This window comes from Haliaeetus leucocephalus, unplaced genomic scaffold (assembly GCF_000737465.1).
Source record: "Haliaeetus leucocephalus isolate CR32 unplaced genomic scaffold, Haliaeetus_leucocephalus-4.0 Scaffold295, whole genome shotgun sequence".
Taxonomy (NCBI): domain Eukaryota; kingdom Metazoa; phylum Chordata; class Aves; order Accipitriformes; family Accipitridae; genus Haliaeetus; species Haliaeetus leucocephalus.
The window spans coordinates 464,879-476,980 of NW_010972731.1; the positions used below are offsets into that span (position 1 = coordinate 464,879).

The 12,102-nt window shown below is 42.8% G+C and overlaps 1 protein-coding gene across 1 annotated transcript in view; it reads left to right on the forward strand.

Annotated features, from left to right (window-relative positions):
• The window catches only part of XYLT1 (xylosyltransferase I), a 107,023-nt gene that overhangs the window by 836 nt on the left and 94,085 nt on the right, over nt 1-12,102 (forward strand). Inside the window, exon 2 of the mRNA XM_010570560.1 lies at nt 5,360-5,891. Within this exon, the coding sequence (XP_010568862.1) occupies nt 5,360-5,891 (532 nt within the window). The remainder of the gene's footprint in view (nt 1-5,359; nt 5,892-12,102) is intronic.

The following is a 12,102-nucleotide window of genomic DNA, read 5'->3' on the forward strand; positions in this document are numbered from 1 at the left end:
GGTAGCCTCCCAAATGAGCTGGCTTTGGATAAAGCCTCTTCTGATCTATGTCTGTTCTAAAGAGAAATACTCTATTGCAAAGACCAAAATGGTGCTTTCCATAATAACTTTTTTGTGTGTTCTGTGGATGAGATTAAGTCTATACAACAACAACAAATAGCAGTGTCAGGTCTTGGTTTGAAAATACTGCTTTCATCTTTGACTGTGGATATGTACAGGCTATATTTATAGGCTCTCCGCTTCTAATTTGATCCTGGTATAACCTTCCATTTTTTCAGTGTATTTAATGTGATTTGCAAGCACAGAGAGAGATAAAAAGGTGCTACTAATGAATAGCTAGACAAAAGTTGAAAAAGATTGTTTGAAACAGCAAACCTGCTGATGTACAACGCATGGTACTGTCAGAACCAGGAATGCTTGGTTTCAAGATCGTCTTTCCCTGAGATGACTTTGTCCTGACTTGAATATGTTAGACATCCATGGCAAATAAAGTCTGCAATTAATCCAGCACCATGAAAATTAAATATTGCAGAGCAAGTAAAAGCCATCCTCCCGTAGCCAGCTGAAAACCAGATGTGCTGCTTTTGTTTGTACCCCCGAACTTCACAAATGAACACAATTTATTGTCAGCAGCTGCTGCTGTTTTAAGCTCAGGGTGCTGAGTTTCATTTCCCCTGCACTGCAAACATGTACATTCTGCTGTCACGTATGGATCCTATCTTGAAATCATTATGCTGTAAAAATTACGCTTGGCTTTGATGAAAGTTATTGTGAGAGACAAATGCAGATTAAAGGTGGATGGAGATTTCTGGGTTTGTGGCATTTAACATTTGCATCAACAGGTGTGGGATCAAGTGAGGCTGGAATTTGACTGTCCAACTGTGGTATTTATTACACATCCTTATTTTTCAATGTATATCTATAGCTCTCGGTTGGTACAGCTGTTCTATAGACTGTGCTTTATTTTTAGTCCTTGCTCCTCCCAAAGAGATTTCTCTGCAGACACCACATGTCCTCCGTGGCAGGGAGGTTTTGTGGTGTTATCTGTCCCTGCAGGCAGGGAAGAGTTACAGCCGAGCTTAATTTTGTGTCTGCCTTTGAAGCATTTAAAATTCATTTGTCTTTTCAAATTCTAGCATGTAGTCTTGGAAGAGCATTTCCCAGAGGGGACCAAAGCACTTGAAGGAGGAAAACAGTTTAAAGAGGTGAACCTTTCACCAGTAAATCTGCTGTTTACTTTGCATTTTTCTCCTGAGGTTTCATCACAGCTTTCTACCACTCTCTGCAAGCGTAGTACATCAGCCGGGTGGGAACGTTCTGCCTAAACACCCGGGAGCTGCAGCCTCCACTGGTCCCTAGGGAGCTGCACAACTTGACCGGCCACTCATGAGTGCAGGGGTGGTAATATGGAGAGTGAAGATCCCGGCTGAAGCATCACATTAGTATCACGTCAGATGCTGTTTGAAAGAGGAATGTGGCCCAAACTTCATCCTTCGAGGCTTTTTTAAGCTACAGAGAGGTTTGGATGGGGCAGGAGGGCAGAGCATGGGTCCTTAGGACATGAGAGGGTATGTGCCTGTTGCTCTGGTTCAGGCCAGTCTCATCTGGGGTAATAAGAATTACCAAGGAAAACCAACAGCAGTGAACATCTCTCCCTTCCTTTCCCGTTTATCAACATGCCATTTGCTGTACAGATTAGGATGCAATTTTTTTTTTTTTTTTTTTTAGCTTAAAGAGAAAAATAATTTAGCAAGAGTCAGCCTGTGAGAGGGAATGTTGCCAAGATACACAGAAATATCTTATCGTGACATCGCCTTTAGAGACCATGGAAAGAGTTTAATGGAGAAGACAGATTCCCCCCCGCCTCCCGCCCCATCATTGCAGCCAGGTATTTTGGCCCTAAGTTGCAGCATGGTGGAAAACTCCAGTTACAGATAAAAAATGCTTTAAACTGTATTAATGATGAAAACTAATGATAGGGATGCTTTGCGTTACGGTGGAGTGGTGTCCCTGGTCCTCTCTGCATACTGCTGCTGTTGAAATGCAACAAATAAAGTTCATATTTGCTCTTTCATAGTTTCCTTTGTATTTCACTACTTAACCTGTTGAAGTTTAAGGACTACTTATAAAGAATAGCTCAGGCTGTGTTTGGGTTATAAAATTTATGTTAATGGCATTAATACCATCTTGGATGCCTCTTGTATTTAAGTTTTGTATAACTGGGGGACAAAACAGTTGAAAGAGACAGGGAAAGTCCTGGGTGACCCACTGTGGTTATGGATCACACCATCCACACAGATTTACCTCAACCCTTTTGTGTCTCTTTTAGTTATTCTCATTTATCTATCCAGATATCTGCAACTCCAGATAGCTCTGTGTGTTCCTGCTTACGTCAGAGGGCTGGTAGAATGTCCTGCTGTCAAAAAGGGAACAGTATATATGTTTTAAAGGGTAATTGCTGTGTGTTTGTTCTGATTCTTTGTGGTCAGTGTAATTTAAATTAGGCATATAGCGCTGTGTATATATATATATATATATACACACACACACACAACCATATATACGTATATGTATGCACAAGCGTGCAGGGCATCTTCCATTTAATTATTTGATGAGGAGAAAAGGTGAATTCTGGCACCAGCTTAGAGGAAATGCGGCAGCACAACAATTAAAGTTTCTGAGCTATTTCACATATACAAATCCAAGAGCCAAATGCATTAAAATAAAGCAAGTCAAATTTACAAGTGACATAGCTAAGCTGAGGTTTTGGAGGTGGCTGAACAACAAAGAGAACATGACGACTGTCAAACATCTGAAGTCTCAGAGCAGGGGCTCAGTGGAGATGTTTGGGGTATGATTTTAATAAGCTTTACATTTTTCTGACTCAGTTTGCTGCTGGGTTTGAAGGGGTCTTTCTCTTTTACGATACATTGGAGGTACAGACTAAGTGAAGGGAGCTGAGCTCTGAAAATAATTGTTTTATTTTTTTAGTTTGGTCATTCATGGGAATGGGGGCTGTCTTGAAACTATTTTTTGTTTGTTTTGTTTTCTCTTTGGTGTCCAAAGAAAAGCAACGAAGCTGGTGGAGCGTCTAGAACACAAGTCTTATGAGAAGCAGCTGAGGCAACTGGGGTTGTGTAGTCTGGAGAAAAGGAGGCTGAGGGGGAGACCTTATCACTCTACAACTATGTGAAAGGAGGTTGTAGCGAGGTGGATGTCAGTCTCTTCTCCCAAGTAACAAGTGATAGGACAAGAAGAAACAGCCTCAAGTTGCACCAGGGAAGATTTGGGTTGGTTATTAAGAAAAACTTCTTCACCAAAAGGGTTGTCAAGCATTGGAACTGGCTGCCCAGGGAAGGGATTGAGTCACCATCCCTGGAGGTATTTAAAAGATGTGTAGATTTGGCACTTAAGGACATGGTTTAGTGGTGGACTTGGCAGTGTTAGGTTTATGGTTGGACTTGATGATCTTAAGGGTCTTTTTCAGCCTAAATGATTCTATTATTCTTTAAAAAATGCTATTCTTTTTTCTCCTTAAAAGAAGATGACAGAAAAAAGAATTTGATTTCATGTGTGCCCTTAAAAATTAGAAACATAATTTTTTTTAAAAAGATATATTCTCTCCAAACTAGAAATATTTTGTTTGAAAAACGTTTGGGTTTTGGCTTGTGTGTTTGGTTTTGGTTTGGTTTGGGGCTTTGTTTTGGTTTTGTTTTTTTTTTTTTTTTTAAACATCTCTACATTGCTCTGTGTAGCTAAAGCTACTTGTGAGCTGGAGATATTCATGGAGAGAGAGTCGCTTCAGTCACTCACAGAAACACATCTTCTAATGAATAAACTATTCAAACATTTCTCATTGCTGAGCTACAGAGGTCAAAGTGATACTGACTCCCTGCATGACCTCGGATAAGTCATTATCTCCCTCTCCTTCCTCTACAAAACCTGACAGTTAAATAGCTCCTTGCAGAAGAGATGTGAGAGACAATTAGCTAATGCTGGTAAAATGTTTTGAATACAAAATGTGGTTCATAGGTGCTAAGAGTGGCTCCCGTCAATCATTGTTAGTGGATGCAGTCATTTACCAGCCTCTGATTTTTGGTTGTTAGGTCTTTAACTAGTAGAAAGAAACCAGGACAGACTCAAAAAGTCTATCAATATTTATACTCCTGTCTTCAGATGTTATAATAACAATTCCCCAATGATTTTGTCTGCTGTTGATCACTTCAATAAATGGAGATGATCCTGTTCCACGGGTCTAAAAATTATGTCCCCCACTAGCCTGAGGACTAGTTTCTGCGGTCTGATAGCCACCCCTGGCTATCAGACAAGTTCTCATTTGATAGTACTATACACATATAAGTGGCTCTCGGTTTTGTTCTACTCTGTCACATCTTTTCTAGAGCAGATTGCCATGTTCTTTGTTGTCTCTAGGATCCTTGGGATAGTCCTCCTTTCTCTTTGGTGGTGTAAACTTGCTCTTTTCTTGATGGGCTAGGATGAGTTCCTGTGGCAGTAGGTGGAGGCGGGGGTGAAATGGTAAAGCAAAGCATTATTCTGCATCAGACAAATATTTTACATGGCCTGTTCCTTTTCCTTTATATGATCTATTTTAAACGTTGCAACACTATGATCTGTGTATTTATCAAAGCGTGGAGAAGAGGAACGTGGTGGTTAAGAGCTGATGTCTGAGCCTGGCTCTGAGCCTCCCAAGGAGCCCGAGTGTCTGCGGCTGCTCACCCTCTCACACGGGGCTCGTTGCTGCCACAGCTTCCCACGTGCAGCAAAGCTGCAATGCACCCTGTGAGAAACACTTCTTCGAAGTTTTATTATGTAGAAACTCCCCCAAAAACAAAACTAGGAAGGGTTTGGGTTGTAGCAAAGTTACTTCGCTGAAGGAAAGCTTGGACTAAAGTCACGTGGTGCTTTCTGCAGAGGAATGCGGCAGTTCCTGGGGTACCGAACTGCGGTCATTAACACAAGGCGTGAAGGAACGCATTGAACGATGTGCTCTTGCTCCATTGAAGCCTGTGTCAGTTTTGCCACTGATTTTTAATCCTGTCAGGTGAAGTCTGGTTAATAATTGCTCACAAACCTGTGTAAAACCTCCCTGCTCTATCTGAGATGGGGCTTGGACTCTGGCTTGGTGATGACGGGGGTGCAGGGGATGGTCGTCTGCACTGACCTGGGCAGCTCAGAGGCCTCTCTCAGCTCCGTCTTTCTGTTATGAACCCCGACGTGGGGATTTTTTTGCAGTATGTTGGATTGTAATTGATTTATGTTTTCATGTAAAAAATGCTTGTAATGCATGGGATGTGACTATTTTTAGTAAGATGAGTATAATTTTTCTCCCCATTTATAGGATGGCTATTTTTCCCACCGACCGAAAGAGAAAATGCGAACAGACAGCAATAATGAAAATTCAGTCCCCAAGGACTTTGAAAATATTGATAACAGTAACTTTGCTCCCAGGACTCAAAGGCAAAAACACCAGTCTGAGCTGGTGAAAAAACCCCTTAGCAAGCAAAAGGAGAACTTGAGAAAGAAGCTGGAAGAGGAGAAGATGAAGGAGAACTTGCTGCTGGGGAAGAACTCCAATGAGGTGGTGCAATTCAGTGATCACCCCGGAAAAAACAGCAGCAGCAGCAGCAACAACAATTTGAAGGAGATTCACAGGTCTCCCAGACAGCATAATTTAAAAAAAAGCGGAAACAGCTCCCCTGAACTGAGATACGACCAACCACCAAAGTGTGAGGTAACAGGCAAAGAGGCAATCTCAGCCATGTCCCGGTCTAAATCTAAGCAGTGTCGGCAGGAGATCGCAGAGGTGTATTGTCAGCACAAGCATGGAAAGCTGATGCCAGAGAAGGTGACACGCTTCTGTACACTGGAGGGTAAGTTGGTAGATGGTGAAGGAGAAATAACACAGTGTCTCGGGGGAAGGATTCTATATAATTGAAATGGCCTTCTGATGACAAAAAATAGCTTTATTTCAGGAATGTATAATGTACTTAGTCTGCAAAAACAAGGGAGGGTTTGAGTATGTTTTAAATAGGGAGTTACGTGGATGTCACGATCCTTGGTAGATTCCTACAGAATTTCTTTTCGCTTTACTTCCACCAGATTTTTATTACACTGTGTGATCTAGGTATTCAGCTGCTACTCCCGTTTCTTGTAGTTCTTAATCTACAGGCAGAGAGAAGCATAGTCAGAAGTCTTGTTATTCTGCACAGGAGTTGCGTGCTTTTTGGGGGTCAGGGAACAGGCATGGTGAATTTTGATGCCTTATGCTAACCGCTGAATGAGTGGCATTGCTGATATGGCTGGTTTTGTGGCACAGTGGAGTCCGAGCTAATAACCAGGACTTCTAAGCATTTTGATAATCCAGATAATTATCAGAAGTATAATAAAAAAATTCCAAAAGCATGGGGAAAAAAAACCCCTGATTTTGGGGCTCACTTCTATTTTTAATGTTCTTCAATCAGCAAAAGTAATTTCCCAAATCACTGTTGTAGAGAGTCAGTTACCTCTGCTAGCCTAAGCCAAGCCTTGATTTGTTGCTTTTGATTTCTCCATGCAGTCAGATACATGAGGTATCTCTCAGCTTGCTGTCGCTTTTGCATGTGAGCTGACCTTTTCCTACTTTTCAAGAAGAGTGCTTCATGTGCCACCATTCATTTAGCTGTAAGCTTCCCATACAGTAAAGTGCTTTTATTTTTTAATATTTTTTAATAACAAAGCATTGATCAGTTGATCAAAGTAGGTATTGATCAAGGAACAGCATTATCCGCAACAGCACTTGTTTATACAGCAGTCTAAAGTCCCCATCCTGTAATTGGCACTTCAGCCTACGCATGTAAGGATATGTCGATGTCTTTGTCCAAGCTGAAAGTGCACAGGGACTTTAACAAAGAATAGGTCTTGCTTTGAGATGGTACAGTAAACCTGGTGAGCCATGGGGTTTGGGGGATGTTTAGTTTCTTTCATTAGGAATATTTAGTTACATCCTCTAACACCCATGGCTTACCTGTTTATTGCACCATCGCAAAGCAGTGGTTACTATTGGGTGGTTTCAGGGTGGGAGGGAGGAGGATCCATGTTGCTATTACCTAAATTAAGAGGCTAAACTCCACATACAGACAGTGGAAAAAAGGAGGTGCCCCAGAGGATGTTTCCAAACAAGAGCATCTCTCTGTAACAGGAAGTTTAGGCTTTTAATTTAGATGACACATTACAAGGGTGAATGGTGTGAGCACCCCATTTCCTACCTCGATGCACCTGTGACTGTTTTGTTTTGTTTTTTACCATGTCTCTCTTGGTGTTTTTTCTCCCTTTCTTACCATGGTAATATTCAAAATCATTAAGCTAGGTGGGCAAACATTGGAGATAAAGAATTAATTGAGCAGGCAGAAGACTTGGTGTTCAGTGGGAAGCAGGGAGAGGGACAGCAGAGGCAGCACAAGTTGAAGGGAAGATAAAAGGACAGTGGAGAGGTAAGAATTGAGCAAAACTAGACATCAGTGGCAGGCTGAGCATCAGTGAGTACCCCTCAGGTGCCCCTGAGGTCCTATTGGGGTACCACTGGTGGAATCCACTGTGATAAGCACATACTTGGTATTCTTCCCTCTTATTCTCTACTGACAGGAGAATCAGTTCTGGTCTGTGAGAAAGCTGATGGAGGTCAGCACCTTGCAGACACTTTTTGGGATTGAGGACGACATATCTTAGTAATGTCATCAATACCTTGTGTAGTGTAAATGCTTCACATATGGGTTGGGGCAATCCCAAGCACAAATACAGGCAGGGCAATGAGTGGATTGAGAGCAGCCCTGTGGAAAAGGACTTGGGGGTGTTGGTTGACAAGAAACTCAGTGTGACCCGGCAATGTGCGCTTGCAGCCCAGAAAGCCAACCGTATCCTGGGCTGCAGCAAAAGAAGCGTGACCAGCAGGTCGAGGGAGGTGGTTCTCCCCCTCCACTCTCGTGAGACCCCACCTGGAGCACTGCGTTCAGCTCTGGGGCCCCCAAGATAAGAAGGACGTGGACCTGTTGGAGCGAGTCCAGAGGAGGGCCACAAAGATGATCAGAGGGCTGGAGCACCTCTCCTATGAAGACAGGCTGAGAGAGTTGGGGTTTTTCAGCCTGGAGAAGAGAAGGCTCTGGTGAGACCGCATAGCAACCTTCCAGTCCCTAAAGGGGGGCTACAAGAAAACCGGAGAGGGACTTTTTACAAGGGCATGTAGTGATAGGACAAGGGGTAATGGCTTTAAACTGAAAGAGGGTAGATTTAGATTAGCTGTAAGGAAGAAGTTCCTTTACTGTGAGGGTGGTGAGGCACTGGAACAGGTTGTCTGGGGAATTTGTGGATGTCCCATTGCTGGAAGTGTTGCAGGCCAGGTTGGGTGGGGCTTTGAGTAATGTGGTCTAGGGGAAGGTGTCCCTGTCCATGGCAAGGGGGTTGGAACTAGATGATCTTTAAGGTCTCTTCCAACCCAAACCATTCTGTGAATCCTATACATGCAAGCGATATCCTGGAACGAGCTGGAAGATGGATTGTCATTAGTGTGGGTGCACACTGCAGCTGGGTGCAATTTTGCACACACCTAAGATTCCATGCCCTGCCTGGTAATCTGTCTCCCATGGATGCAGGTTGACTTTCCAGAAGTTCTAAACAAGTACCTTTTTTAAAAACAGGCTTCTCAAGAGCTATTTATTGCTGGTTTTTTAAATACCAAATTTATCTCGTATGTCCTGCAGTGAGGATAATAGCGTGGTCTTAGAACCAAGAACAGTGTCACCTTTTACACTTGAAGCCTTTCAGCACGTATGTACATTGCACATTGGTATAAATGCTTCATTTGTAATAAGACGTAGTAAAAGGTCCAGGAAAACTGGGACCTACAAACATGACTAGAGAAATGGAGTTGTCCAAATATAGTTTTATTGTAAAATACATGTGAATTTAGTAACAACTCATGAGGTATGGATATATACCACATTAAAAAATTAAGTTTAAAAAGACTGTGGCTACAATTTTTAGGTTTGCAGTGCTAGAGTTTCATTTAGACTTTTATTTTAGGCAGCGATGCTTGTATAAAAAGAATAGTTGGACAATGTCTTAACTTAGCCAGATGGATACTTGTGGAAAATGTTGACTTTTCTTTGCCTCAAGGTTATTTCTTCCTGCCCATGTTGACAGCTGAAGTTAACCACTTCAGCAGCCAGATTTCCTTGGCAGAAAGTCTGGACATCCTGTGTTACATACAGGGTTGCTCTGGAGCAGATCAGGGAGCTTTGCAGTGGGGAAGTGATAAAGCAGCAGCATATTGAATGGGACATGAGTTGTTTATGCAGGAGGCACCAATGCACAAGCCATTTGGGACATCAGGTCTATGGAGGAGATCCAGACTTTGAAGTCAATTCTGAAATGTCTGAATACACAGCTATCAAGACAGATTTGTAGGAACCCCCAAACTGAAGATGCCTGGTGCCTACCAGAAGGCCTATATATATATATATATATATATATATAAAAAACTTGGTAGGTTCCTTAAATTTTATAGACCTATTAAAGGTACATTGCCTGATTTTAAGTGTGCTGTGGTCTCAGGTCTCTCCTCCCCACTGCAGAACATAAATACTACAGCTGTTCACTCACAGACTGGCTCCATCCCTCATCAAAGGTGTCTTCATCAACTCCAGAGGTCCTTTAAAGGAGTTGAACTTGGTTAGGAGATGTTTGTGAAGCACTGGCCATCAGCTTTTGGGGATATAAGACACCCCATTGTTAGGGTCACTGGTAGGCAGAGATCTGGGTAGAGGTCTTGCCACTTATGCATCAAAAAAGCTATACCCTGTTTGTCAGCAAAAGTCAGACAGCCGGGGACTGAGTCTATGTGTTCAGCATGTGAGTGCTATTCCCTTCAGTTTGGTTTGAAAAAGGTCTGTTTTCAGCAGAGCTGTGAAGTATAAATATTTATGCATTGGAGGAGCACATTCATCCATTATCCCAACATATAAACGTGTTCCCAGTGCTATGGTTTCCACTGAGATGTCATCCAGCATTTAATCCCCTTGGATCCTGTCTCAGCTGATCAAAACCACGAAGTTGCTAAGTGTAGCTATCAATCATGGACATGACTCCATCCAGCTGGATTGTCATAAGTGTTAAGTGATACATTCACTTGAGTGGTTATCAACGGGAACAGGATTCAGGTTATCAACAGGAACAAAGCTGTTTCTTTTTTCTTTTAAGTATTTTATTGTTTCCAAAGGCAACAGGCAAAAGAAGTAGAACATAACTATCTTCGATGTATAAAAGAAAGAATTGTTAAAACCAAGAGCATCATGTTTATTACCTGTTTGACATGCAGGCATTATTTCCGTGAGAACAAGAGGACAGGGACTGCAGTCCCTCTAAGGATCTTGCAGAAAGACAGCACTGCTGAAGCAGCAAAATGGAACATGGCAACTTCACCAGTTACCTGACTTGCAGAGCACATGAGCCAGCATTTCCCAGCAAGCCGGTCCTGAACACAGGGCACAAATACTATGGAACAGGATTGGTGTCAAAGGCTTTAGGTGCGGCCTTATCCAAGGTTATGGCTGAGATCAGGGCAACAGGCAGCTTGCAAGTCACCCTTCACTCAGAAGGGAATGTTTGGAGTTTGTAGAGGTGTATTTTGAAGGGAAATGCAGTCAGTGAAGGTAAGAGGGGAGAAGTAGGTTCAGCACAAGGTTAGATGAGGAAGGGGCAAATCCAGTCCTCTGCAGGCTGGGGAGAGGGTACAGGGAGACATCCTTTTGGGGAGTTCATTTCTTCTCAGGAGACGTGATATGGAGATCAGCAACCTGTGGACAATGTGGCAGATTGTTTCCTTGCTGGGGCCATCTCCAGCCTGGTCCTATACAGGCCAGACTAGAGATGCTGATTCCCCTGGTGTGCCAGACTTGCTTCTGCTCACCAAAGCTGTTGGTGGACCTGGACCAGCTGCCTCCATTCCTTGTCTGTTGTCATCATGAATGGCCCTCCTTGTGCAGAGGTATTGGGAAGAAGCAGAAGTTTCAATGTGAATTCTTTACTCTTAAAATAAGTTTTACTCTCTACCTAGATAAACTCCTCTTTGACAAAGCACAAGTGACCTGATCTGTGCCACGTTTCCCCCAGCAGAGGCCCTTACTACCATGGGCAGGAGTATAGTTTAGAATGGCCACTGTGACCCTGACTGCTGAGATTACTGCCCAGATTATTGGGCAGCAATGTGATTACAATTACACAACTCCACATTTCAACATGCATATTAAAGTTGTGACTTCTACTTACACTCTTCCTTCTGCAGTGAAAAAAGCCCAGCTTTTGACCCACTGGCTGGATTCTGTCCCCGAATTCTCTGTTTTCACTCCCACGTGGATCGTGGTAGTTTGTAGCTCTGAATCCCTTGCCTTGCAAGTTTGCTGGATATGCAGCAGGGTTCCTCTTCAGTCATTGGCACCAGGTCCGTGAGTCATTGCAGGCATGGTGCCAAGTGGTATCTCCATCAGTCCTCCTCTGGGCCAGTTTCTCTAGGCTGCCATATCCCCAGGGGAGACTGGTCTAATCCTTATCATTAACTACCCAACTAAGTTCATGCTTGACACAGATCTATGGCCCTAGATAGATGAAAAGTATGTAACAGGGTTTTTTTGAGGGGTGTTTTCTAAGATGTAGTTCTGGCAAAAGAAAAGTCCCTAGGAAAGCAGAGCCTCAAGTGAGCCTGATTTATTTCCCCTTGGCTCTTCTGTTGTCTTTTCTTAGTTTATAAATCAAACAGGTTTTCTGCTACCTTCATCCCTGTGGGGTAAACCCAACTCATAAATAAAGTAGAAAAATAATCAAGCTACCCTCATTCCACATCATTCATCAGCACTGAAAGAGTTCTTTGCAGATTAGACTGCTTTTTCCCTGGATGCTTATTGATAATGCTGCTCTGGCACATTGAAGCAAGAGTTTTCAGTTTCTTACAGGCTGCCGAGAAGAAAATTTTCCATTTCATTTTAGAAAACCCAGCCGCCTTTTGGTTTTCAAACTGAGAGAAAAGGGCTCTGGAGCTCCGTTTACTGAATAATA